Source organism: Cloeon dipterum, chromosome X (assembly GCF_949628265.1).
Source record: "Cloeon dipterum chromosome X, ieCloDipt1.1, whole genome shotgun sequence".
In the NCBI taxonomy this organism is placed as follows: Eukaryota; Metazoa; Arthropoda; class Insecta; order Ephemeroptera; family Baetidae; genus Cloeon; species Cloeon dipterum.
Window position 1 is genome coordinate 15,981,372 of NC_088790.1, and position 22,123 is coordinate 16,003,494.

The 22,123-nt window shown below is 37.8% G+C and overlaps 3 protein-coding genes across 7 annotated transcripts; 2 read left to right on the forward strand and 1 right to left on the reverse strand.

Annotated features, from left to right (window-relative positions):
* Positions 1–122: 122 nt before the first annotated feature.
* Positions 123–1,438, forward strand: LOC135947445 (mitochondrial potassium channel-like). The gene is made up of 3 exons (XM_065496323.1): positions 123–410; positions 471–617; positions 694–1,438. The coding sequence occupies exons 1-3, from the start codon at positions 186–188 to the stop codon at positions 1,249–1,251; spliced, it is 930 nt and encodes a 309-aa protein (XP_065352395.1). The 5' UTR covers positions 123–185; the 3' UTR covers positions 1,252–1,438.
* Positions 1,439–1,875: 437 nt separating this feature from the next.
* Positions 1,876–5,723, forward strand: mmm (missing minor mitochondria). 2 transcript variants are annotated; one of them, XM_065495222.1, is made up of 15 exons: positions 1,877–2,130; positions 2,200–2,430; positions 2,482–2,625; positions 2,777–2,925; positions 2,976–3,172; positions 3,295–3,449; positions 3,507–3,632; positions 3,686–3,769; positions 3,826–3,915; positions 3,966–4,038; positions 4,110–4,226; positions 4,293–4,426; positions 4,496–4,673; positions 4,729–4,844; positions 5,288–5,723. In XM_065495222.1, the coding sequence occupies exons 1-15, from the start codon at positions 1,984–1,986 to the stop codon at positions 5,693–5,695; spliced, it is 2,349 nt and encodes a 782-aa protein (XP_065351294.1). In that variant the 5' UTR covers positions 1,877–1,983; the 3' UTR covers positions 5,696–5,723. The 2 variants fall into 2 exon arrangements, with proteins under 2 accessions (XP_065351293.1, XP_065351294.1); XM_065495221.1 differs by having other exon boundaries at positions 1,876–2,130; positions 2,200–2,625.
* A 406-nt stretch (positions 5,724–6,129) lies between these two features.
* Treh (Trehalase) lies at positions 6,130–22,064 on the reverse strand. Of its 4 annotated transcripts, XM_065495230.1 has the most exons (8): positions 22,048–22,064; positions 21,187–21,312; positions 12,188–12,383; positions 10,671–11,157; positions 9,831–10,260; positions 8,501–9,054; positions 7,491–7,708; positions 6,130–6,595 (listed from the first exon to the last, which is right to left on the reverse strand). In XM_065495230.1, exons 3-8 carry the CDS (start codon positions 12,274–12,276, stop codon positions 6,490–6,492), a joined length of 1,884 nt encoding a protein of 627 aa, XP_065351302.1. In that variant the 5' UTR covers positions 12,277–12,383; positions 21,187–21,312; positions 22,048–22,064; the 3' UTR covers positions 6,130–6,489. The 4 variants fall into 4 exon arrangements, with proteins under 4 accessions (XP_065351302.1, XP_065351303.1, XP_065351306.1 ...); XM_065495231.1 differs by lacking the exons at positions 21,187–21,312; positions 22,048–22,064 and adding an exon at positions 19,646–19,722; XM_065495234.1 differs by lacking the exons at positions 21,187–21,312; positions 22,048–22,064 and having other exon boundaries at positions 7,486–7,708; positions 12,188–12,782.
* Positions 22,065–22,123: the final 59 nt, after the last annotated feature.

Genomic DNA, 22,123 nt, shown 5'->3' on the forward strand with positions numbered 1-22,123 from the left:
GTGGTAAAGATTAAAACTAGTTTTGTTATTTTTCAAACAAAGGCTTGTAGGCATGCCACAGCATTGGTCAATCGTAGCACGACTTACTGTACAAGCCACAGCGCGCCAATTTCAAATAACTGCTGATTAACATTAAAAGGTATCATCGTGCACAGTGTTTTCTTCAGTTTTCCGCTCTTGTCAGGATGATGCGGATCGATGCGCAGATGGCAAGAGCGATATTAAGCAGATTGAAAAGTGTTTTGAAGGACAAGTCCACTATTATAACGAGTAACCTGCGGAATCGGGTGCAACAGCAGACAACCTCGAATGGGGCAGTCGTGAATGCCAAAATCGAGTCGGCACGAGAGTGGTATGAAGAGTTTACGGGCATCGACGAGGTCAGAAAAGCTCAGGACAAAGTAGTTTTGGTAAGTGACGTACTTGTCTAAAATTACATGAGATTATATTTTTTCCTTTCCATGGGACAGTCCGAGTCCAAGTTCATTGCTGCACAAGAGGAGAGAAGAAAGGCGAACAAAAGGCTTAGCGACGTAGACACTAAACTCAGAGAAATCTATGGGGAGCTCGAGAGGACCAGGAGAGGAGAGGACAGATACATTTTTCTTGTCACACAAGTATGTTCATACTGATATCTGAGATTGCTTAAAATATGTATATCGTATTATGTAATAATATCATTTTTCTCCCCAGGAAGGCGCTCTGATGAAAGAAAGGGACACTCTTAGTGCAGAATTTCAGCGTTACGAACAAGAAGAACGTGAGAACTTCTCCTTCCTTTCATCGGCGGTGAAAGAGTCGCATGAAAAGGAGAGACTGCAGGCGGAGCGGACGAAGTACTGGTCCATCATATGCTCAATTTTGGGCACAGTGCTCGGATGCGGTCTCAGCGCTCTCAACAACCACTACAGGCTGAAAGAGTTCCGTAACATTTTGAACCAAGCAATGGCAAACAAAGAGAATGTTGAGCTCTTAGTCACAGAAACGCTTTCAGATTCAATAAGCAGAGAACTAGCCAAGCACAATAATTTAAATTTGGCCAAAACGACTGCTGTTGCAACAGCAAGCACTGAAGATTATTCAAAATACTTGGTGACCAAAGATGAAATTCAGAAGTTGTGTGATGCATTATTGGTCAATGTAGAGCAAGAAAAAATTGCACAAGGGAATAGCAATAATGTCTTCCAAACAGCCGTAACAGGGACAGCTTTACTTTGTGTCTCTTATGCTTTGTTAAAGATTTTTGGTTGATGCCAGAATTGCTTTTACGATCCGTGATGGAATTTTCTGTCTGCTGAGACTGATCCTGTTTTTGTTTTTTGTGTACTAGAAATTGGCTGCAGTCAAGTTCATCAAGTAGTCTTTTAGTCTCCCGCTGCTGATGCACTAAATAATGATCAATATGTGATTTTTATAGAATTAAAAATGTTACAAATGACAGTGTTTTTGATTTCTTGCATACCAACGTCAAATGATTTTTATCTTCATGAGGTGATTAATAAATTGATGCTACTAAATTTTCTAAAAATAAAAAGTATTTATCAAGAAAAATGGGCTATCAAATTTGCTTAAATGGCTGATATTATTATTGAAAGATCGTAGCCCTATAATTGAAGTCTTGGTTGATCAGCAAATCACATAATTAAAAAATGATATTTAAAAGCGATTTAAATTTTGAAACTACCAATCTTCAGATAATGAGACTAGTGCGAAAGCTCAAATTTTTTATGGTAAATAGTTTTTTATGCTGTGTTCCAATAAAATCACTAAACACGGAGTCGTGCGTCAATTGCAAAGTAGTTGCTATAGCAACACACTTATTTGCTGTTTGTAGCTTTTTATATTTACCAAAAAAATCTGACAAAACAATAAGCTTTTTAATTAATAGCCCAGTGATGATTGGGTGACACGTGCGTGTTACACACGGCTAAATTTATAAGGTAGGACGCTGTGCGCAGAGATTGCATACTATAATTCTCAAGAATGGAGCAAACTGAGGAAACTGCCAGGGTGGCGCGCGTTCAATTGTCTCACGCACTCAGAAGTGCTCTGGGATTGACGGAGGGAAAAGTGGCCAAATTTTTTAAAACTCACCACCTAGCTCAGGAATTGAATCTAGTTGCTTTACAGGTGTGACTTATTTTAGCATTTAGTAATATTTTAATAATAGTTTTGGATAAACGAAAAATATTCTTGCAGACATGCAAAAACGAAATTGTCTTTGCGAAAGTTGAAACTATAGATGGAGAAGACCAGCTTCGCATTTTTCTCAGCGAGGATGAGATAGAAAGAGAAACTTGCAAAGAGGCCGCTTGCACAGATAATGTCTTAGAGGAAGAGAGTGCGAAAATGTCCGCGGTGAAGAGCTGGAGTGGCCAGGGAAGCGACGCGGAGATCATCCAGAGTCACGCTCCTAACCAGCGACCTTTGGTGGGAAAAATCTTGCGATGTGCGTCACTTTGTTTTAATTTTGGTACCCAGCTCGCCGTGGAAGCCGAAATTAGCCGGAGGAAAAGGAGAAAAGCAGGAGATCTGAGCAGGTATGACGCAAAAGTTGCGTCTTTCCACGCGAGCACTGAAGAAGTGCAAGTCATCGAGAAGAAGTTCATGGACACTTGCACTCAGGTGCGTGATTTTATTATTGTCGAAATTTTACTCGGCGGCTGTTTATAAGAATTATTAAATTTTCCCTATCGCTAATTTTTAAAACTTCTTCCGCAATTTTTAACACTCCTGTTTTAGAAAAAAATATGCGCTTAAAAAAAATAATTTGTAGGCTGGTGAGTCAGTCGACGCAGAGGCGCAAACAGTGATAAACTTTCCAAAACACGTTTGGACCCAGTGGAGTCCTCAGCAAAGGGACTTTGACTTCACGCACGAAGAAAAGACCCACCTGGAGGAATGGGTGCAGCAAAAGGCTGATTTGTACCAATTTTTCATATTAGAGAAATAAATATTTTTTATATAATTTCAAGGGTCTTGGACTGTGCGCACCACAATTGTATTCTAGAGAACCACGTGGACGATTTCCAGCAGCTGACGATGAGTGACGAACTGGAAACGATATTTAGGAATGAGTCGAGTAACGAGTATTCGCTCTCAGACATCATCAGCAGCTTCTGCTATTGTCAAGGAGTTATTATCGCTTACGCCTGGCATCCATCGCGAAAACGTACTCAAAATAATTAGAGATTGTTTATTAAAATTTCAAGAAAAAGGTTTATTTTGCTGTATAAAATTTTGGTTTTGGAACAAATAATTTTTAATTATATACCGCACCTCTTGAATATTTAGATTTGATGGCAACGTCGTATGGAGATGAAGTGAAATTTTCCCCCATGGAGCAAGAGTCTTCTGTTTGTGACGAGCTTTCAGAAGTGGTTCAAAAACTCAGCAGTTTGTTCGTTGAAAAGGTCTTGATTTGGGACTGCGACGCAAAGAAGCCGAAAGTATTTTATTTCTTATATGCGTATATATATATATGTATATCTGTATTTTACTCGTAGTTCTCTTTAACGAGTTCGTCATTAGTTGTGTGTCTACTTTTCTGCCCAGCGGACGAAAGTCTTCTTTTCGGTGGATGCTGTAACGGCACCGTAGTGATATGGAAACTGGATTTCACGAAGGATACTGTATTTTATCGATTCTTCTTTTACACCTGCGTTTTCACAAGCCAATATTTCAGAGTAAAATTATACATGCTGACCCTACTTTGCAGAATAAAAGTTCTTCATCTAGAAAGGCAATTATTGGAATTCACTGGCTAGAGGTATGAAAATATTTTTGATAAAGGAAAAAGTATAAGAAAATATATACATGTTGAAGGAAAACAATTTTATAACGATATCTGAAGAAGGATTAATTGTGGTATGGACTTTGGAAGCCGATGCTATCATTCGGGAATCAGGTGTTCTGGTGCGAGAAAATTATTTTAAAATAATTATTTCATAAAATTTCCTTTTTAGTACTCCGTGAAAAGCAAAAATTTATTTATTGCTACTGCTAGCTGCCTGGCCGAAATGAAATCCAAAACCAAAGGTAGTTATAGAGAAAATTCGGAAAATTATAAACAAAATTTAATATAAATTTAATTTCTTTAATAATTTCAGATAGAATATTCAAAATACTGGTGGGCAGCCAGGGAGGTATCATTTCTGTATTTGAAATAGATATTCAGCCAAAAATTATATCTGATGACGAAGAATTAGAAGAAAGCTCTAAAATTTGTAAGCAATAAATATCAAATTAAAATTAAAGCAGAATTTAAATAATCAATTGAAATGGATTTACAGCATATCTCGATCCAAGCAAATCACCGACGATGCACGACGGACCAGTTGTAGACATAAAAGCAGCACCACTTGAGAAAAATATTTTCTTATCAGTCGGAGGGCATATATTCACGATTTTCTCCTTGGCAAATGAGGTGCAAAAACTTAATTATGTCAACTGCGTTCATTATCATCACTTTGTTTCCCCTATTTAAATTTTGCAGAATTGCCCACTATTTTTAAAGAAAGGAAGTGAACCCTTGTCGTCTTGCGCTTGGTCGTGTTACTCCAAAAACATATTTTACGTTTGCACGGCAGCAGGAAAACTGCAGGTTTGGAATTTGCTTAACGCCAAATCCAACTTGGAAACCGAGTTTTGTTTTACTCCTGGATACATCAGAGGTAAAATGAAATCAATTCAGAGAAGCGTGGAAAATAATTGAATCCCTTATTGTAGATTTAAGCTCAACAACGAGTGCTTTGAGGAGCGGACTTCTGCATTTAAGCGACGACCGAGGTTCTATAATGCTCTGCCAGATACCTGAAATACACAGATTGGAAAATAAGGCAGCGGTGAGCGTGGCTGTGAATTGTTTTAAGATTTCAAATGGGAAAACAAAATCTCTCGATGGAGCAACAATTTTTATAAAATATTCTAATAGAAATATACATAATAATTTTTTAAATATATTTCAAAATACCCGTGCAATCTTAGAGGAGTGCTCAGTATCATTTCGAGATTTTATTTTCCTTTTGAACGCCTTAAAAATATTCTGTAAATTTCTTTAGGGTAAAATTTAAAATACAACACGGAAAATGGATTGGTAGTAAATTTTTTAAAAGGAAATTTGAGAAAATAAACATTTAAAATGTGTAGAATCGTTAATTTTTAGTTCACAATTATATTTTGCCTTTTCATATATTATTATAAAATGCGAATGAGAAGGAAAGTTGATAAATTCTTATGCATTCTGCGAAAACATTTTTTAGTTCTGTCCGTTTTTTTCTTCCAACAGGTGAACATATTTTCGGGCGAACTGGCTAGAGTTTCCCAGTTGGACTCGATAAGCCTTCCAGCGCCTGAAGAGAGTTCGGCGCTTAACGAAGAGGTGAAAAAGAGGCAGGCAATGCTGCAGAAGGACGAGGATAGGTTGAACGCAAAAATGGCCAGTCTAGTGAAGCCAGAGCGGACCGAAGTGGCAGCGCTGCGCGAGAAGCAGGGCAGCAGGGACCTGGCGACGCGGCTGGAGGCCACTCGCCGCCTCCAGCTTCTGCATCACCTGCCGGAGAAGTTGCTCAGTCTCAAGAGCGTCGACATGCAGCGTCTTGCCGAGTTCCAGCAGCCTATGCTGCATCTGCAACGCAGAGACAGACGCAGGAGCATCCTCAGGGAAAGCGGGCTCCGTGCGGACGGTGATTTGTAACATTACACAAGCAATAAAAAAGATTCCAAAAGAGTTGATGGTCATTAAAATCGTTCTTTGTTGGGGTTTTCATAAACAAAATACTATCGATTTTTTCAAAATTTAAAATTGCATAAATTAATAAATATTTTAGGCTATAAATTTTTATTTTACCTGAATGCAGAGAGATGGTTTTAAAATTTTCTCCATTAAAATATTTGGAAAAGTTTGAAGAAAATTAGAAATCACAAAGGAACTTACAGCACTTATAATTTTCTAATAAGAAATGATAAAATATATCCCGAATCGCTTTTGAGAGAAGTAAAATTACCCAAATTGAAAATTATATCAAGAGACTTCAGTTTTCCTGCACTTTTTGGCGTATCTCAAAAGACGTTCTATCAGACTCATTTGGAGCTATTAATTAATTAAAAATACCCTTTTAAATAAAATCGATGTTATAAACTTTGGGAACCAGCCTAAATGTTTTATTCTCTAAAAATCTAACAGGATCTATTCAACCGTAATTTGTTCGCTTAGTAAATTTGCTCAGGATCATACTACATTCTTTCAGAGATTAATTTCAATTAATTCTTTGTGATAATATGAGAAACATAACAGAGAGCTTAGTTTATGAAAATGAGCACTTAACTCGATCTCGAAATGAATACTATGAGATTCCTCAGTTTATGCTACAATCAAAAGTAGAGTACTGTTCAGTATAAGGAAAACAGACCTCGGAACTAAAAAGTAACACAATAACTAGCAGTCTTGGCACTATGTAAATGACTTGTCTCCCTGAGGCGCAGTCTTTCTCAACTTGCCGAGCTCAAGTTTGTCTGTAACTCCTGGTAGTCACCAAAGAACTGCGGGCAAAACCTTCCTCGCTGATCGATTATCCGCTTCCTCATGAACAGAACCCTGGGGCAGCAGATGAGAAACACGGTTGAGAGGGGAAACTAATAGATAATTTTGAGCATGCAGTCAGCGTGTTCAAAAGGCAAAAACAGTGCAAATCTATTGCAGTATAAGTGTCGTTTATTTACAAAAGCTCAAGGCCAGCAAATGTAACAATATACACTGTTGATATAAACTAACAAAAATTCTTAGTTTGACACTGGATGAATAAATTATTTCCTTAAAAGCAGACTTTGAAATCGTCAACGTTTGGAATAGATAAACTGCTCAAGTCGCGAAACTTAGAATAATATCAGGAAAGGAATGGATTTTATAAGCAGTGTGTATTCCACAGTCTGGCTAAAGCGCCAAATTCATTATTGCAATTGCACCCAAATTATATCACAGAGAGTCCTAGCAATAAAAATAACTCAATCCACAGCAGTCCTGTCTGATTTTGGATCAGACAGCAAAAGCTACACACACAAATCACTGTATAGAAAACCATGCAAGCATGCAGAAGCCTGTTTGCGGTCGTCGCTCTCGAGTTGCAGGCGCACAGACTGAATTAGAAAAGTAAAAGAGAGCTGTGCGTGCAGATGCTTTCTTTGCTTTGTCGCTGGCAAAATGCATCCATCCGCAGTTGTCGTGCAATATTTTTGGTACAATCACAAGAAGTCTTTCCAAGCGAAACAATACTGTAACAGAGATGAAGAATCAAGTTAAGAAGAGTGTCAAAAATGTCTTAAATGGGTAAAAAAGATATCGCTAAAAAATTGAATAAAAGATTTTATAGCAGGAATTCTCATACAAAATCTCGTGTAAATAAGAAGGAGAAATAATTATATCTAAATGCCATATTGTCTTAACGGTGCTCATGACTTGCATTATGGTATGGTGGTTTTGTGGTTTACCTTACAACGCCATACTGGCCACGACTAGTCCTAGGAAGATAAGGGCCGGCGTGACTGAGTTCTGTGGCACGCTGGCGCCGTGGTATCCATTCTGTGGATCCGGCGTGAGACGATCTCCGTACTTGGCCAGCAAGTCCATGATCACGCCGTTAGTCCAGCCAAAGCCGAGCTGCAGCTCGTATTCGCCACCTCCTCCATAGCCACCAACAACTGTTGCGTCGTACTACAAGAAAAAATTTAGAATTGGCAAGTGCAAAAAAACAAAGAGCATATTTATGTTTCATATGTAAATGCTTGGGAAAATTTACACATTAACTAAACAATTAATTTTTCCAGGGTGGTCCGGTCCGTCCGGTTTTCTTAAGACCTGTTTTTTTTAGAAAATAAATAAAAACCAATAAATATCCGGTTTGTCCAGGCGATGGCTTCTTTTTTATTTCTACTCGTGAGCAAAAATTTGCAAGTCTTAGTGCTACGTTTTTAGCTGTTAGTCCAGTAGAGTAAATATCGGAAATTTTCTTTGCAATTTGAATCATTACAGAGTAGTGAAGGGTATCATATTTTTAGAGATATATTAAATACAATAATTGTCAATGTTTATTGATTAAAAATTTAAAAAAATGTTGGTGTTAATTGTTTTGGAAAAACCTTAGGATTTATGCGCAATTTGTCTCTTTGATAAAATTGAGATTATCAATTACAGACGGTTAAGAGATAAATATTTTTTAAGTGTCTTTAAAATTAAGAAGCTACAAAATGTGTCTAACTCTTGGCTACAAAAAATGCTTATCTCATTTTACGGGTGTCATTTTTTAGATCCTTCCCTACGCATTTTAAGCTTAACTATCAATTAGAATTTACGTTTTATAATCATTTTCCTCTACTGCAAATAATAAGCTAATTCATTATCACGACGAGTCATTGTTTATCACCAGTAGCTTGTCATGCCCCCATTGGACTCTGCTTGACTAACATCGTGCAATAATCACTAAAAAATCAATCCTTCGTTCATTACCTTTTCGAACATGGCTTGCGTCTCTTTGAAGCCTTTGTGGTTGGCCCTGACCCATCGCTCAGCAATCTCGTAACCAAGCTCCTTAGCGAACGTGTCGTTGGTCCTGTCCAGGGCGTGGATCATTAAGTATACAAGAGGTGGCCACGCATTCGGGTAGTCCCACTGCTCGCCAGAGTGTTCCAGCGAGGTGGGCACGCCACCGTAGTAGATCATGACGTTAGTCTTCTGCAGGTAGCGCATTATGCCTTGCACATAGTCAGCCTCCTTGCTCTGGTCATAGCAGCCGGTGAAGAGTGGCGCAAGATTGGACGGGTAGAAGTAGTCACGCTTCTTTTCGTTGATCAGGTCGTAGTCGAGCCAGGCGCCCACCTCCTCGTGCCACAGCACTGCAGTCACAGCCTCCATCAGGGTGGCCGACGCGTTTTTATAATAGGTGGCCCGCTCTTCGTTGCCCAGCAGGTGGAAGAAACGAGACAGAATCTGCATGTCCCAGAAGAGGAAGGCGTTCAGATCCGTTGGCACGATGAAACGAGTTTTCACATTAGTAATGTTGCCTGAAAAATTAAAAAGGAGAATTTAATTAATTTTTAACCAAAATCGATTAATTCATGGGGGAAATGGGATTAGTATTTATTTTCATAAATGAAGTTAGTACTAAAAAGCATACCCAGAAATTGTTAACACAATAAATAAATCTGGTATTTTATTGCAATCCCTTATTTTTTTCTAATTTCCTGACTGGAATATTAGTTTTCTAGAACATTAAGATGTATGTTGTATTTGTATATAATTTGGCTATTTCAGGATTTAATAAAGTTTTTGAAAAATTCGACCAGATTTTAGTGACCTACATCCCGTGTAAGTTGTTTGGCGTCAAATCTCAAATTTAGAACATTTAAGACCCAAAATTTTTTTATTTACATTTATTCAAAAAAATTACAATTCTCCTAAAACATCGATTTTTAGCCCCTGTAGAACTTTGATCCCCGATTAAACAGGGAATATAAGGGATAATATTTGAGAGTGCGACGTAGGACTACTAGGGCAACCTCTCCAGCAAATTTCATCCAAATCCGAGGACCAATGCCAACAGGGTGGACAAAATGTTTATATTTCAAACCAAAATCTATGTTCCCATGCTGGAAATTTTGGGATAAGCTACTGTATTTTAACTGGGCTATCCGGGCTATCATTTCAATTAGGCTTTATTGTGTATAACAAAAAGAGAGTGATTTGTTTAATGGAGAGAATAACACTTCCACCAACTACGCACTGCTCTCATTAAAACCTACAAACCTACAAAGCATGGAAGTATGGCCAGCAAGCTCACCTTGGTTGGTTCCGTCGAGAATGAACCACCTAGAGGAGAAATCCCAGCCAGACTCGGCAGCCGCCTTCAGCTCAGAATAGTAATTCTCCCGCTCTTCCTCGGTGGCGAAGACATGAGCGGTCTCGTAATCTTCTTTGTATGACTCGGGCCTGGGCCCTGAAGAGCGGTCCCCGTAGATGGCCAATGTATACTTCTTGCCATCTTTATCCACTTCAACGGTGTGATTTGTCATCCAAAACTCAATCTCCTTCTCCAAGATGCTGACACTCTCCCTGATGAACTGCAAGTCTTGCGTTTTGTCGTAGTAGGCCTCCATCATTGGGATGAGCAGCGGTGGCTGAGATCTCTGGCGGTAGTAGATGCGCCCGCCGTTAGGGATGAAACCGTACTCTTTCACAATGGTGAGGAAGTTGCTCAGCATACCTTTCACCTGATAAATTAAAATGTAAAAATTTAAGCCATACTCGACAAATTGTTTGAATTGAATGGGATAAAACTATTAAAATAAAATGCTGAAATTATTATAATCTCAGTTGAGGAACCAAAATTCAAATAGTTCCCCATAAAAATAATTTTTATAAGGATCTTTATAAGATAATTCATCTGCGTGAGTAATTTAAGTAGCGATTTAATTCCTCTAGCCTTTAGAAAAGGACACGCAGAAAAATAAAAGGAAAAATTATGTTCATTTTTTTTAATTTTGTAAAATATATTTTTTCATTTATTAGTGATTTAAATTTAAGATATAAGTTCAACTTTCTTTTCGATTAAATTAAAAATGATTTAAAAGCAATTGGAAAAACAATTTCTTTAGAAGATTTTCAATTATTTCAAACTCACAGTGTGATTCATTTCTGAAAGGAGGAGCCCTTTGACTATCCAGTAAGAATCCCAATAGTAAAACTCCCGGAAGCGTCCTCCAGGGACGATGACAGGATTTGGCACGTAAATGATAGAGTACTGCTCAGGATGCGTTTTGACGTCGTCCTTGATCTTGCGGCCTAGGAACTTCCAGAGGTCGTTGAGCTTCGCGCCCCACGCCTTCAGGTCTGGATCGACGACGGAGTCGAGGAACTTGGGGGTGGCAGTCCAGTCAGAGGGGTCCCAGTCCTCAAATTCTTGCCCGGCTGGATCAAAGGTCGCATTAAGGAAGATCTCCACGTCCAGCTTGCTTGGCTTTTGATTTGTTGAGTTCATCATTTTCTCGAAATGCACCAGCGTCTCGGGCACGCTGTACTTCATCTTCATGTCAACGAAGGTTTTAGAGTCGGGGTACGGAGAATTTATTTGGACCGTTTTCAACAGCTCGCCGTGGCAGTAAATTTCACTGAAACCATAAACATGCAAATCGTTCAGGCACATCGAGGAGTTGTTTGTTAGCTAATTGCTCAATGACTTCTAGGAAAATTGTTTTATATTTAGCCAAAAATACCCTGCATGAGTTCAACACACTTTCGTTGAATAATTTTCCTCATTATTCGTGGGAACAGGTTTCGTATCCGCATATAAAGAGAGCTTGAATTGCTCTGTGCAAAGGAAACTAGTTTTTTTTTATCTCTTCTCAACGCAAACCGAGCGAGCAGAAGAGCTTCACTTCCAAGACTCACGGCTCTCGCAATTACATAAGGCGGCTGCGAGTGTGGAAATCGCCAGAGTCCAACTAAGTCAATCTAGGTCGTTTTCAGAGCTCAATTGTGCGTCTTCTCCGATCTCTGATGTGTTATTTCGGGAGTGTTGAAGCTCAGACTGTCGCCAAGTGACACTACAAAAGCTTCCTTTGTTAATTTTCACGGGCGCACACGGAATTTTTTATTCAGAAAGGGCCAAGTCGTTTACAAATTCCGATGGCGCATTCGAGAGGAATTGTGCACATGCTCGGCGTTCAATGAAAGGCCGCGTACACACAAAGACTTTTACTTTCGACTCGGCACACCAAACAAGGCTGAAATTAGGTCTTTAGCCATACTGTTAACATTGATAGTGGAATAATTGAGACATCTATCAAAGGCCGGAGAGATAAATAAGGAAAATCGTTCAAAAAATGTAAATTAGAGTTATTTTAAATATTTTCAATCAAGTATAAAAATTGGCAAGTGACACGATTTTTTAAAAAAAAATCCAAAACGATAGTCACTCCGAGAATATTGAATAAAAAAATTATCGCATAATCTTAATGATAGAAAATGCAAAAACGTTCAAAGAATTTTTAATTCAACATTTTAGTTAATTATCTCGCTAGCCTGTCTGGTCTATATTGGCACCGACCAACAAATCTGGCGCAAATCTCGGACCACGTCCGCGCCGCAATGACACTTCAAGTTCACGCGGGCTAAGGTCGCAAAAGCACGAGTACTCACCTAGGACATGGAGGTGGCAGGTCGGAGATCTTACAGAAGGCGCCGGCCGCCAGCAGCAACGGCAGCAAGAATGCACTGAGGCTCGTCATAATTTTCTTATTTTCCAGACGACAAACGGGAAGAGCGAAGCACAAAATCCTTTCGCTCGAGCAGCACACCCGTTCTCACTTTCTGCGGACAGTCGTCATCTCTGGACCTGAGCAAAATCGACCTTAGTTAAATCGGGTTGGTGGTGTGTTGGTCGGATGGAGTATGCAACAACTGAAACGAATCTAGTCGAGCGACGGCGCTTTAAAGGCTCGGCCCCTCCTCTCGCCGGCCGAGCCCCTGCTGCCCGTCCTGCCATTGGCTCAGGTAAACCCAAGGTTGCGCGTCAAGTCACAATTTTTTGTGCAACCGACTGATGAAAAAACAACGGTATATAACTAATCTTGTGACGCGAGAAGACAGATTTTTTTCTTCTCAAATATTCCGTCTGATTTCTCGGAACGCATGTCCGTCGCATTTCTTCCGAGATAAATTTAGATAAGCCTTTGTTTTACCGTGCGTGATTTACGCTGTTCACTTTGACTTTCGAAACACATTCAAGGAAGCTTTTCTCTAATCCTATTTTAGATAGTCTTTCAGAACCTTTATCAGAATAATTTTGGCCGATTGACACCGTTTTTCTTGTACCTCGAGCTTTTTAATTTCCCTTTTCTACCAAGTCAAGAAAGCTGTTCAAAGCTTATTTGGCTTCGAAATTTACACCCAAGATATTCCTAGCCGCTATAATTAGGAAAATTGCCTTGCAAGGTTGATCAGTATGCAGTTATTTCCAAAAGGACCCAGACAATGAATTTTTGTCCAAAGTTGACTTTTTCACTATTGATAATTCTCGACTAGCAAATTCATCTGTCCAATATAGGAACAACCTTTGCCACCTTTTTATGCTGGCTCATTTTCGATCCAGTTTATCGAAGGAGCGATTAAACTGAAGGTCATCAGTAATACTGAATGGAAACAGGAGAGAGACACGCCTAAGCCAGCCCGCACTAATACATAAAAATCGACCTTGCGAGGCCGTTTCGAATTTGATCCGAATCGAGCCGCGTGAGCGTCTCTCTCTCTCTCTCTCTCTCTCTCTCTCTCGTCTCTTCTTTCAGCCCAGATGCGAACTCGGGACAGTGCAAGGAACGCAGGGTGACGCTCAAATGTGTGTGCAATTTAGCTTTGACGCACACGCCGGCCAAATTTGCGTCACGCATTTTTTTGTCCGAGGCTTACTTCGCGCTCTTTGTTTGGCAAATTTTGCGCTCCTTATCGCTTTTTGCTCTGCACGCAGAATCAATTCATGTGGCGAAATTCAAAGCCAGGTAGCTGCGGGCGCGTTTGCGATTCCTTTTAATTAGGCCAATTTTGCAAGACGTCTGCATAATAGACAATTGGTTTCCGAGAAACTTTTCTCTTAATTATACGCCAATTTAGGAAATACCCAATATCGTGAATAGGCAAGTAGGAGATGCAAAAAGCACAAATTGAATGAGAAATCGGCAAAAAATTGATCCTAAAATTTGGCATCGAATAGATTTGAAGCGGAATTGGCCAATTAGAGTGATATTCAGCCATTTTTCGCTCACGTCAGGACTGTTTTAGAGCAATCAAGTTATTATCATGACCTAATTGATCTGTTTCAGGGCTACCAGAGCTGGTATTTATAGGAACGATTTTTTCGTTAAATAACCAATAGTAATAATGTTTGTGAAATATTTGAAAAAATAAAATAGCAAAATAATTATTTATAATTCATTTATCTAATTTTAGAACACACTGATTTCAAGGAAAGTCCCTCTAAAGTCAGTCTAAAAATAGGACTGGCTGTTTTAATATGTTTCAAAGACTGAAATCGCTGTTTGACCATATCTTGTTGAGGAGTTTATACCCTGATTTAAATAATGATATAAGGAAAGTGTTTAGACTAGAGCTACATTATATCAATTGACATTTAAAAACATCATGCAAATAATTTTGGGCAATGCCATAGGGGCTCCAACCGAAACGACCCAGTTTAGGTTTGAACAAATAAAAAACCTGTTCATCAACTTATTTGCTAACACAACATACATAATGTATGTCTCTCTTCCAGTGTACTTTTTTAATTCGTTATTTTAATAATTAAAATATGGTTTTGGCATATAAATATAAACTGGTGAAAGACATGGAATACACACGGGATTTAGAGTTAGACAACTTTGTTACTCATCACAATTCAATTTAAGTGATGGCGGGCCATAAAATAGGATTTTTTTAGTTTCATCGACCCATTATCATCTAATTTTTACTCTGCTGACCTTTATGTCCTGATTATCTAATGAATTATCAACAAATTGGACACTAAACAACAAAATTTGTCCTTGAAAGTTAGTAGCTAATTTAAGGATTTAAAGTTGATTTTCAATATCTTACCATAGGAATTTCATTGAGAAAAATCATGAAAAATAAACAACATTACTTAATATTTAATTATAACATATTTACGGTCAACAAAGTGGAAACGTTTGACACTGACATTGATCAATTGAGCTGATGATTGAGAGGAAAGGTCACGTAACAGCCAATTTGCCTAACTGATCTGCATTAATTATAACTAAACATTTCGCATATCATTTGCAATTACTGAGCAGTGTGACGCGAGCCAGGATCGAAAATGGTAGATTACTCCGAGCGTTGCATCACCTCTCTTTACGCTGAAATACCCTACGACAATATCGTCATTCCACTTTAATGCTCGCTCTAAGGAAGCCACAGGGGGAAGGGCGAGAGGAGTGCGTGCGAGTTATCACGGCGTCCATTCGAAACCAATGAACTATAGTCCTAACACTGTATAAGGAAACTTTGGGGGATTCCCTAAAAAACTGCCCTCAATGAAAACCTGCTCTCACCGAGAGATGCTTGGAAATCCCGCATTCTGCGACAGCGAGTTCATAAATTTTTGAACATTCGCAAACTGATTGTGTGCCAGGATGAGGCAAATGATAAACTCGCGATACGGGACCCGGGGATTTCCAAACAACTTGTTTTCATTTAATTTTCGAGCAAAGTAAAAGGAAACAAACGCGTTGTTGATTATTCGTTAATTCGGAACATAATTTACAGATATCATTGAAGAATTCGGAAAATGCCAACTTTTCCAGAAAAGACCATTACACTGGTTATAGGGTGACAAATTTTTATTCAAGTAGATCTCTTAGTTCAATTAAGTGAAAGTTAAACGACCTAACCCCTTCAAAAATTAAATTTGTGATTGGCAAATTTTTACTTCCAGGAAAAGTCATAATTATTTGGTGAAAATCGGAAAAAGTCTAAATCATTTGAAAAAAATCCGGTTTGAACCAGTTGGCAAAATTTTTTATTGCCATGTTCATGCTGGAGAGCTTGAGCAAGTAATATAAAAATTGAGTAATTAAAAAGGTATTTTAAAAAAATGGTCGACATAATTTCTTTAAAAAAAATTGATTCCTATTGAAAACCTGGAAATTTGATTTTATTGTTGCAATACACAATAAATACAGTTTTGCAAGGAAAAAAGTAAGAATCCAGGGTTTCAGATTTGTCTTTTCAGACCGTGAAAATATTGAAACAGTAATATAAATTTTCATGTATCTATAGATAGCAATTGAATGACGAAGTTTTACGATTATTATTCTTTGCAAGATGTGTCTGATTGTATTTTCCTTAGAACGCGAGAGCATCTGAGATTTTTTCCTGGTACGGTATCTCATACAGGGAAGTTAAGCCTTTCAGGGTTTCTTTTCTTGAAGGTAAAAAACAAAACTAGGTCTAAATCAGAATAAGAGCAATACAAACATAAATTTTTCGTCAGTGAATAATTGTAAGAAAATAACCCTCGAGAGAAATCACTGTGAACGGTTTGAAAGTACCCCTGAGAAAAATAGCAATATTTCAACGGATGTCGTGTTTCACATAATTTGTCGGAGGCAACAGAAGTATTTTTTGAATAGTACACGGCATCCCAAAAAAGCCGGCCTCACGTGGCTTCTTTTGCATCTGTTGCGGCGGTGACGAGGCGCCAAAATCCGTTTCGCAAGAGGCTCGTAATGTTCGTCATGCTCGAGTGTCCCTCTCTCGAAATTATTTTTGTCCGCGTGGCTCCGTGCGCAGAATGAATGTCGCTTTTCACATACTCTTTTAGCTGCAAATCGGCAGCACTCACAATCAGTCAGCTGCTTTCCCCGCCCTGCAGACGCCGGCAGTGCAATTGACCGGGACCAATCAAACTGTAAACGGCTGCAGTGAAAGTTAATTGGGTGCACGGCGGAAATAATCCTTTTGACTCGGTCGCACGGCAGCCGCTAGCGGAAGCCAGTCGCGTGCGACTTTTCACGCAGACAAGGTCAGGGAACATGAACATTAGAAAGAATTTGTATTCTAAGTCTTCATTTTCGCGAGGAAAGCACAGAGATTATAATTATATTAAAATTGCAAAAGAAGTCATTTAAAAATAAATTACTCGACACTTTGGTGTCTTTAACAGAGCGGAGTTCTTGCCTGAGCAAATCAAATCTTGTGAAAATTATCTCTTTCGGTTCTGTGGTTATTTGGTAACTGTTCTATATCAAGCTCTCCAACCTATCTCAAAATTTGGCTCCATGAATAGTTGCTAGGAGAGATTTGCCCTCCTCCACGGCTCCATGGAGATAATCAAACTGAAATAGTTCTTTTGTTTGATTTGTAATTTTGTGGAATTGTAGGCCAATTCTATTTATAGCTTGGCTACTATTAAGTAATTGATTGGGAATCACGCAGCGACTGCAGCCCACTAATGGACCGCTGTTGCATTTTCGTGGCGAATAATGTTGCTTCAATTTACCTTTATTAATTTTTCAAGGGGATTGCAGGCGGGAAAGCACCTTCTCTTGGTAATTAGTTTAGTTAAAAATAAGATTTTAAGTGAAAGGAATATGGGTTATTTTTACAAAGGGTTTCACTTAAAGACTCAAACCATTTTCACTTTAACGACGTAATATTCACCTTAGCATTTTACATGTATATCTGCAAAAATGTGAAATGTGTGATCTGCACAAAAGGCTACCCCAGTAGTAAAATATCATTTCCGATTCATTCTACTTTTTAATTTCGACTGGTAGTAGCCATAGCAAAATTATTGAGTAAAAGTTTAATATTTTAGGAATTAATTTAGATATTTGGCGTTAAAATTTTCGGAAAACTTTAAAATCAATTTAAATTTAAATATTTGTTCAATCGTGATGATTTTTGTTATAAAAGACTCCCCTTGACGATACAAACTGATTGATGGGTCATTTTTTATTTTTCAAAATTCTTGAAGTTTTTTCCATAGAAGTGACTTTACCTTTAAAGTTAAAGTTGATATGCATCATAAAAGTTTCCAGATTGTTTTACGGAAATAATGATTTTAATTTGATGAGGTGCTACAAGTCGCTAACTGTTCCCATGCGTAAAAAATCGAAATATATCAGCATTTTGTTAGGAATTAAAAAAAATGCCCAAACAGAACTAACGTGGGAATTCCCATAAGGCGTCATACTAATGCTTCGTACTTCGTAGCTTGGAAATGATGCAGGATTGAAAATTTTGATAAGTAATTTTCTTCTAATTTCATGAAATTTTGAGGCAAAAATTGTACGTGCCTGGGTGCTCCTTTGTCTCAAGTACTCTAAGAGAGGAAAGTGCATTCCTCCCTCCCAAAGCGGCCACTCCACAATCCGAACATTATTTCAACACATTATAGAGCGAAAGCTAAAGTCTCCAACGAAACAACATTGTATTAGACCGATATGACTGTCTGTCAAAGGGGAGACTAGCCCAATTGTGACAATATGTGCACTGCACGCGGATAATGCCAAATAATTCACCGTTTGAAAGCAGGATGTCGATTTGGGCGCGCAGGTCACTGGCGTCGGTTCAAAAATAAATATAGAACCATTCAAGAGTAAAAATAAACTCATCATTGTTGCTCGGAATCGTTTAATGTACACGAGCTGAAAAATATTTGTCCGTGACTTTTTTTTAAATTAAATTGGCCTTTAAAATGAGTAGTTAGTTCTTATTGTAGGCAATTTTATATTCGCCTCGAGATTGCAAATTTGCGATTCAAATTTCCGCCCATGTTTTCTTCAGAACAAGACTGTAATCGCATCTCAATAATATTGGAGTATATAAGTGCTCTTGAGAGATGCTGGGTACGCGCCCAGAAAGATCGAACCTGGCAATTATTCTCGCGATAACACGGAATTCGAAGCAATTTCAGCTCACAGAGCGGAGGTATGATGTCTATCATTAGGATAATAAAAGCTGAGGGTCTTTTGTGCAAGAGACGACCTTGCTGCGCAGGAGAGGGTAACTCGCCGGGGCAGCAGCTGACCTGCTCGCGATTGGCTTACGTGAAATTGTGCTGTGTTTCGATTCCATGTATCCGTCAGTTAATTTACACAACGCCATCAGAACATGTCACAATGGAATTATTTAAAAGTGTTTACTTGTTAATACTACAATTTGTTATCTCTTTATTAATGATGTAAACCATATAATATATTTTAAATTCAAACAGGTACTACATTTACGGTTAAATTTTCCAATTCAGCTGTAAAAATTAACGTATTAATTGTATTACGTCATGAGAATAGAAAACTGGAGCATGTCATAACAGAAGTTTACGCCGGGCGTATTTCCTAGGCCGACGGGAGTAACCAATCAGTTGCACTGACATTTTACATATTAAATTTATTTTGACAGTGGCAGTGTGAAAATATAGTGCATCAAGTACATTTAAGTTGATTGCAAATAAATATATTTGACGTTTGGTTTTGTTTTTAAAATGAAACTTTGAAAATTGGAAGCGCAATAGAAATATTTGTACCAAATCTAAGGATTACTTTACTGTAAATAAATGTATAATTATAGGCTTAGTCATGTTACTCGAAATGAAATTATAAGTTAATTAGAGAAACACTAAGCATGAAAACTCTATAGCTCTGGAACATTTAAAACGTCGTTTGTGGGGCGTCTGCGGGAAACTGGTTGGCACGATTCTAGGGAATTTCAGATCTTAAACGCTCGTCGTGCGCACGACTAAAAAAAGGAGAAACTGGTTTAAGTTACAATGAGCCTGTAAATATGTGCCATTCGTCATGTTCGCAGCGACAACGACCGCTCTCTATAAGGGAGAATCGATTCAAAGAAGTTTCTTTAACTTAATTCATTAGCATTGTGCAATTGTCAAAGGAAATGACAAAGTCCCAGCAGAAATTTCTGCCCATTGTGTCGCTAATGAGACTGCAATTTTTATATCTGTCAAAATATTTTCGCACGCGGCAGGTAATTGGGCGTGAAACAAGGTTTTCCGACTGTCCTCGCAAGGTCAACAAAAGTCAACTGCTCATTCACGGCTCATGAGGTGGAAAAAGGATTAACTCAAACCTGAACGGAGAGAGACGAGAAAGCGAAGCGCGTGGAAACAGCCTGCCAGCTCTAATACTGCTAAAGCTGATAAGAAAAACAAAAACTTCAGCGTGATAAAAACAAGCCGCCATTAAGATACGAAGACACTTCTTCCCCTCCAACAAACACCTCTGTATAATAATTAGCCATGATGCGGATTCATAAATTAAAACATTCCATTAAATTGAAACTGATATTTTATAGCACATAATTTCAACAAAATTTCTTGTATTCTCACAATGCGTGCGCCGAGAAATCAAAAGCAACCTATTCAGCTAATTGAAAACAAACTAAATCCATTCCTGACATAATAATTACCATTTTAAATCGAAAAATGATTGCTTGAGGATGAGAGAATGAGACTGAATTATGAACGTAAAATTTATAATTATAAAGCTCAATAAATATTTTTGCAATGGACGATTAATCGTTTTATGAAAAAACTTAATTATAAAAAATATTCAAAACTGATTTGGTTAAAAAATGCAAATTGTTTGTGCTCGCTCTTCAATATACATGGGAGATAATTGAGAAAAATCAACAAACATAAATTTTACTAGATATACTACGATGGTATAACTGTTTTAAAAATTAAACAATAATATAGGAAAATTCCACTTGAGTTTATCAAATTGTACATGATAAGCTGATAATTAAATTTTATTAAACAGTGTAACAACACACCGGTAATATTACTGATATTAGGAGAACAAAAGTATTAGAATTTTCTTTGATAAATTACCTTGTTGTAAAGTGTTTATTCAATCAGCATATCAACAGTTTAATATTTATTTTACCAACTATTTGGCGTGCGTAATAAAAGCGAAACAAGTGTCAAAACAATGTTCTCACACTGCGCGCGTGGAGTGATTGGTGATTTATCTGTTTGAATGCGTGCGAGGCAGGAGGGCCCCTTGACGAAGAGACAATTAGAGCGTCCGATTGTCAAGGTCGCACAAGGGTGTCAGTCAGACAACTCGGTTTCTGCATTAACCACGGTTAGGCATTGCTTTCTGCGGCGCATTTTTCCCGGCATAAAAGTTAAAACCGCAACGCAGTATTGCAATATAGTTAATTGCACTGCTCTAGGTTAGTGTTAAAGGTGAGTTTGTTTCTCGATGATGTCAATTGAGCTATCAACATTAATTCGCATTGCAACTATGTAGCAGACTAATGCGCAGCGCAAAATTTCAACTAGACGTGCATGTGTGAATGACGTATGCAATCCGACACTGCAATTTTATTTCCCCGTTTACTGATGATTGCCTAATTGATTGGCTGAACAGAAGGTTGAATTTCCAGTCATAAAAGGTTGAGTGTTGGCAACATTAAAAAAATGGAAATCAAATTCTAATTCTGGAATTATTAAAGCAGAATTTCATATTTCTTTCCGTACAAAAAACCAAATTAAATTTAGAATACAGAATATTGTACCTAATATTTAACCACATAATATAAATATAATACTAAAAACAATTAATCCAGCTGTGGAAATTGTACACCAAAAGTAACTCAATTACCTGGACGGTAAAATGAGTACCCCAGGATGACCAGGATGGTGATATCCAAGGAATCCACTTAATTCGCCTCATATTTAGACTGTCCCAGTCGTGCCATCAGTATTGAACGGCGTCTGCATGGGAAACCTAAATAAAGAAAAATAAGAAAAGTCGATTGGGGCAGTACAACTACTTATATGTATAAGCAAAATTAAAGTTGAAGAACAGAAGGCGAATTAAAAATTAAAATTGTTCATTCATATGGCAGAAAACGTAAAAAATATAAATGTTGTACCTATGATATAATCTGATATTGGTTGATCCCTAAATATAAAAAATGTGTACGTGTCAGTCCAGTCTACCAACCAATACAACGTTATAAATAATGTAAAGCATCGGGCTATTGAGCACACTGAAAGTTGCGATGAATCAATTTTTATTTTGAGCCTGATTTAGATTAACATTCTCACATCTAATGTACATAATCCATTGAAAATCTCTTACAGCAGGGATTACGAGCAGACTTATGGAGATGAATGTAAAATGATAAATTAAATAATTTAGCTTTTCAATGTTGTGGAGAGTGCTTTTACGGCTTTAAATTAAAAAAAAAATAAATGTAGATTATGTATTTATGGAAAATTACACTTTTCACCGCGAGCTTACAGTTTTTTGCCACCCATATGTACTTTTAAATGGAATTCTCATAAGAACTGGCGAATTGTGTAGCCCGATGGAAACTGAAACTTTTCCATAATTTATATTATGTGTGTGATGTACATTATTATGATACTATGTACATACTTCAATTTTGGTCACTGTGTTTAACTAAAAAGCCTTTTGCTCTCCGAGGTGACCAGACAACACACGAAAATTATTTACCTTTCCACGGTGCACTTCCGAAAGTTCTTAATTCGAAGCATTTTGCGTTATTTTGTTTTGAGTTGCGTAGAAAACA

What these genes read in the sequence shown, in the direction of transcription:
- Treh (XM_065495230.1), bottom strand. Translation starts at nt 12,276, where the DNA reads ATGACGAGCCTCAGTGCATTCTTGCTGCCGTTGCTGCTGGCGGCCGGC. An exon ending in TTTCAGAAATGAATCACACT is followed by an intron (nt 10,261 to 10,670) that starts GTGAGTTTGAAA and finishes TTAATTTATCAG; the next exon opens with GTGAAAGGTATGCTGAGCAA. An exon ending in TCTCGACGGAACCAACCAAG is followed by an intron (nt 9,055 to 9,830) that starts GTGAGCTTGCTG and finishes TTAATTTTTCAG; the next exon opens with GCAACATTACTAATGTGAAA.
- LOC135947445 (XM_065496323.1), top strand. Translation starts at nt 186, where the DNA reads ATGATGCGGATCGATGCGCAGATGGCAAGAGCGATATTAAGCAGATTG. An exon ending in CTCAGGACAAAGTAGTTTTG is followed by an intron (nt 411 to 470) that starts GTAAGTGACGTA and finishes TCCATGGGACAG; the next exon opens with TCCGAGTCCAAGTTCATTGC. An exon ending in ACATTTTTCTTGTCACACAA is followed by an intron (nt 618 to 693) that starts GTATGTTCATAC and finishes TTTTCTCCCCAG; the next exon opens with GAAGGCGCTCTGATGAAAGA.
- mmm (XM_065495221.1), top strand. Translation starts at nt 1,984, where the DNA reads ATGGAGCAAACTGAGGAAACTGCCAGGGTGGCGCGCGTTCAATTGTCT. An exon ending in GCGACGCAAAGAAGCCGAAA is followed by an intron (nt 3,450 to 3,506) that starts GTATTTTATTTC and finishes TTTTACTCGTAG; the next exon opens with TTCTCTTTAACGAGTTCGTC. An exon ending in TACTCCTGGATACATCAGAG is followed by an intron (nt 4,674 to 4,728) that starts GTAAAATGAAAT and finishes CCCTTATTGTAG; the next exon opens with ATTTAAGCTCAACAACGAGT.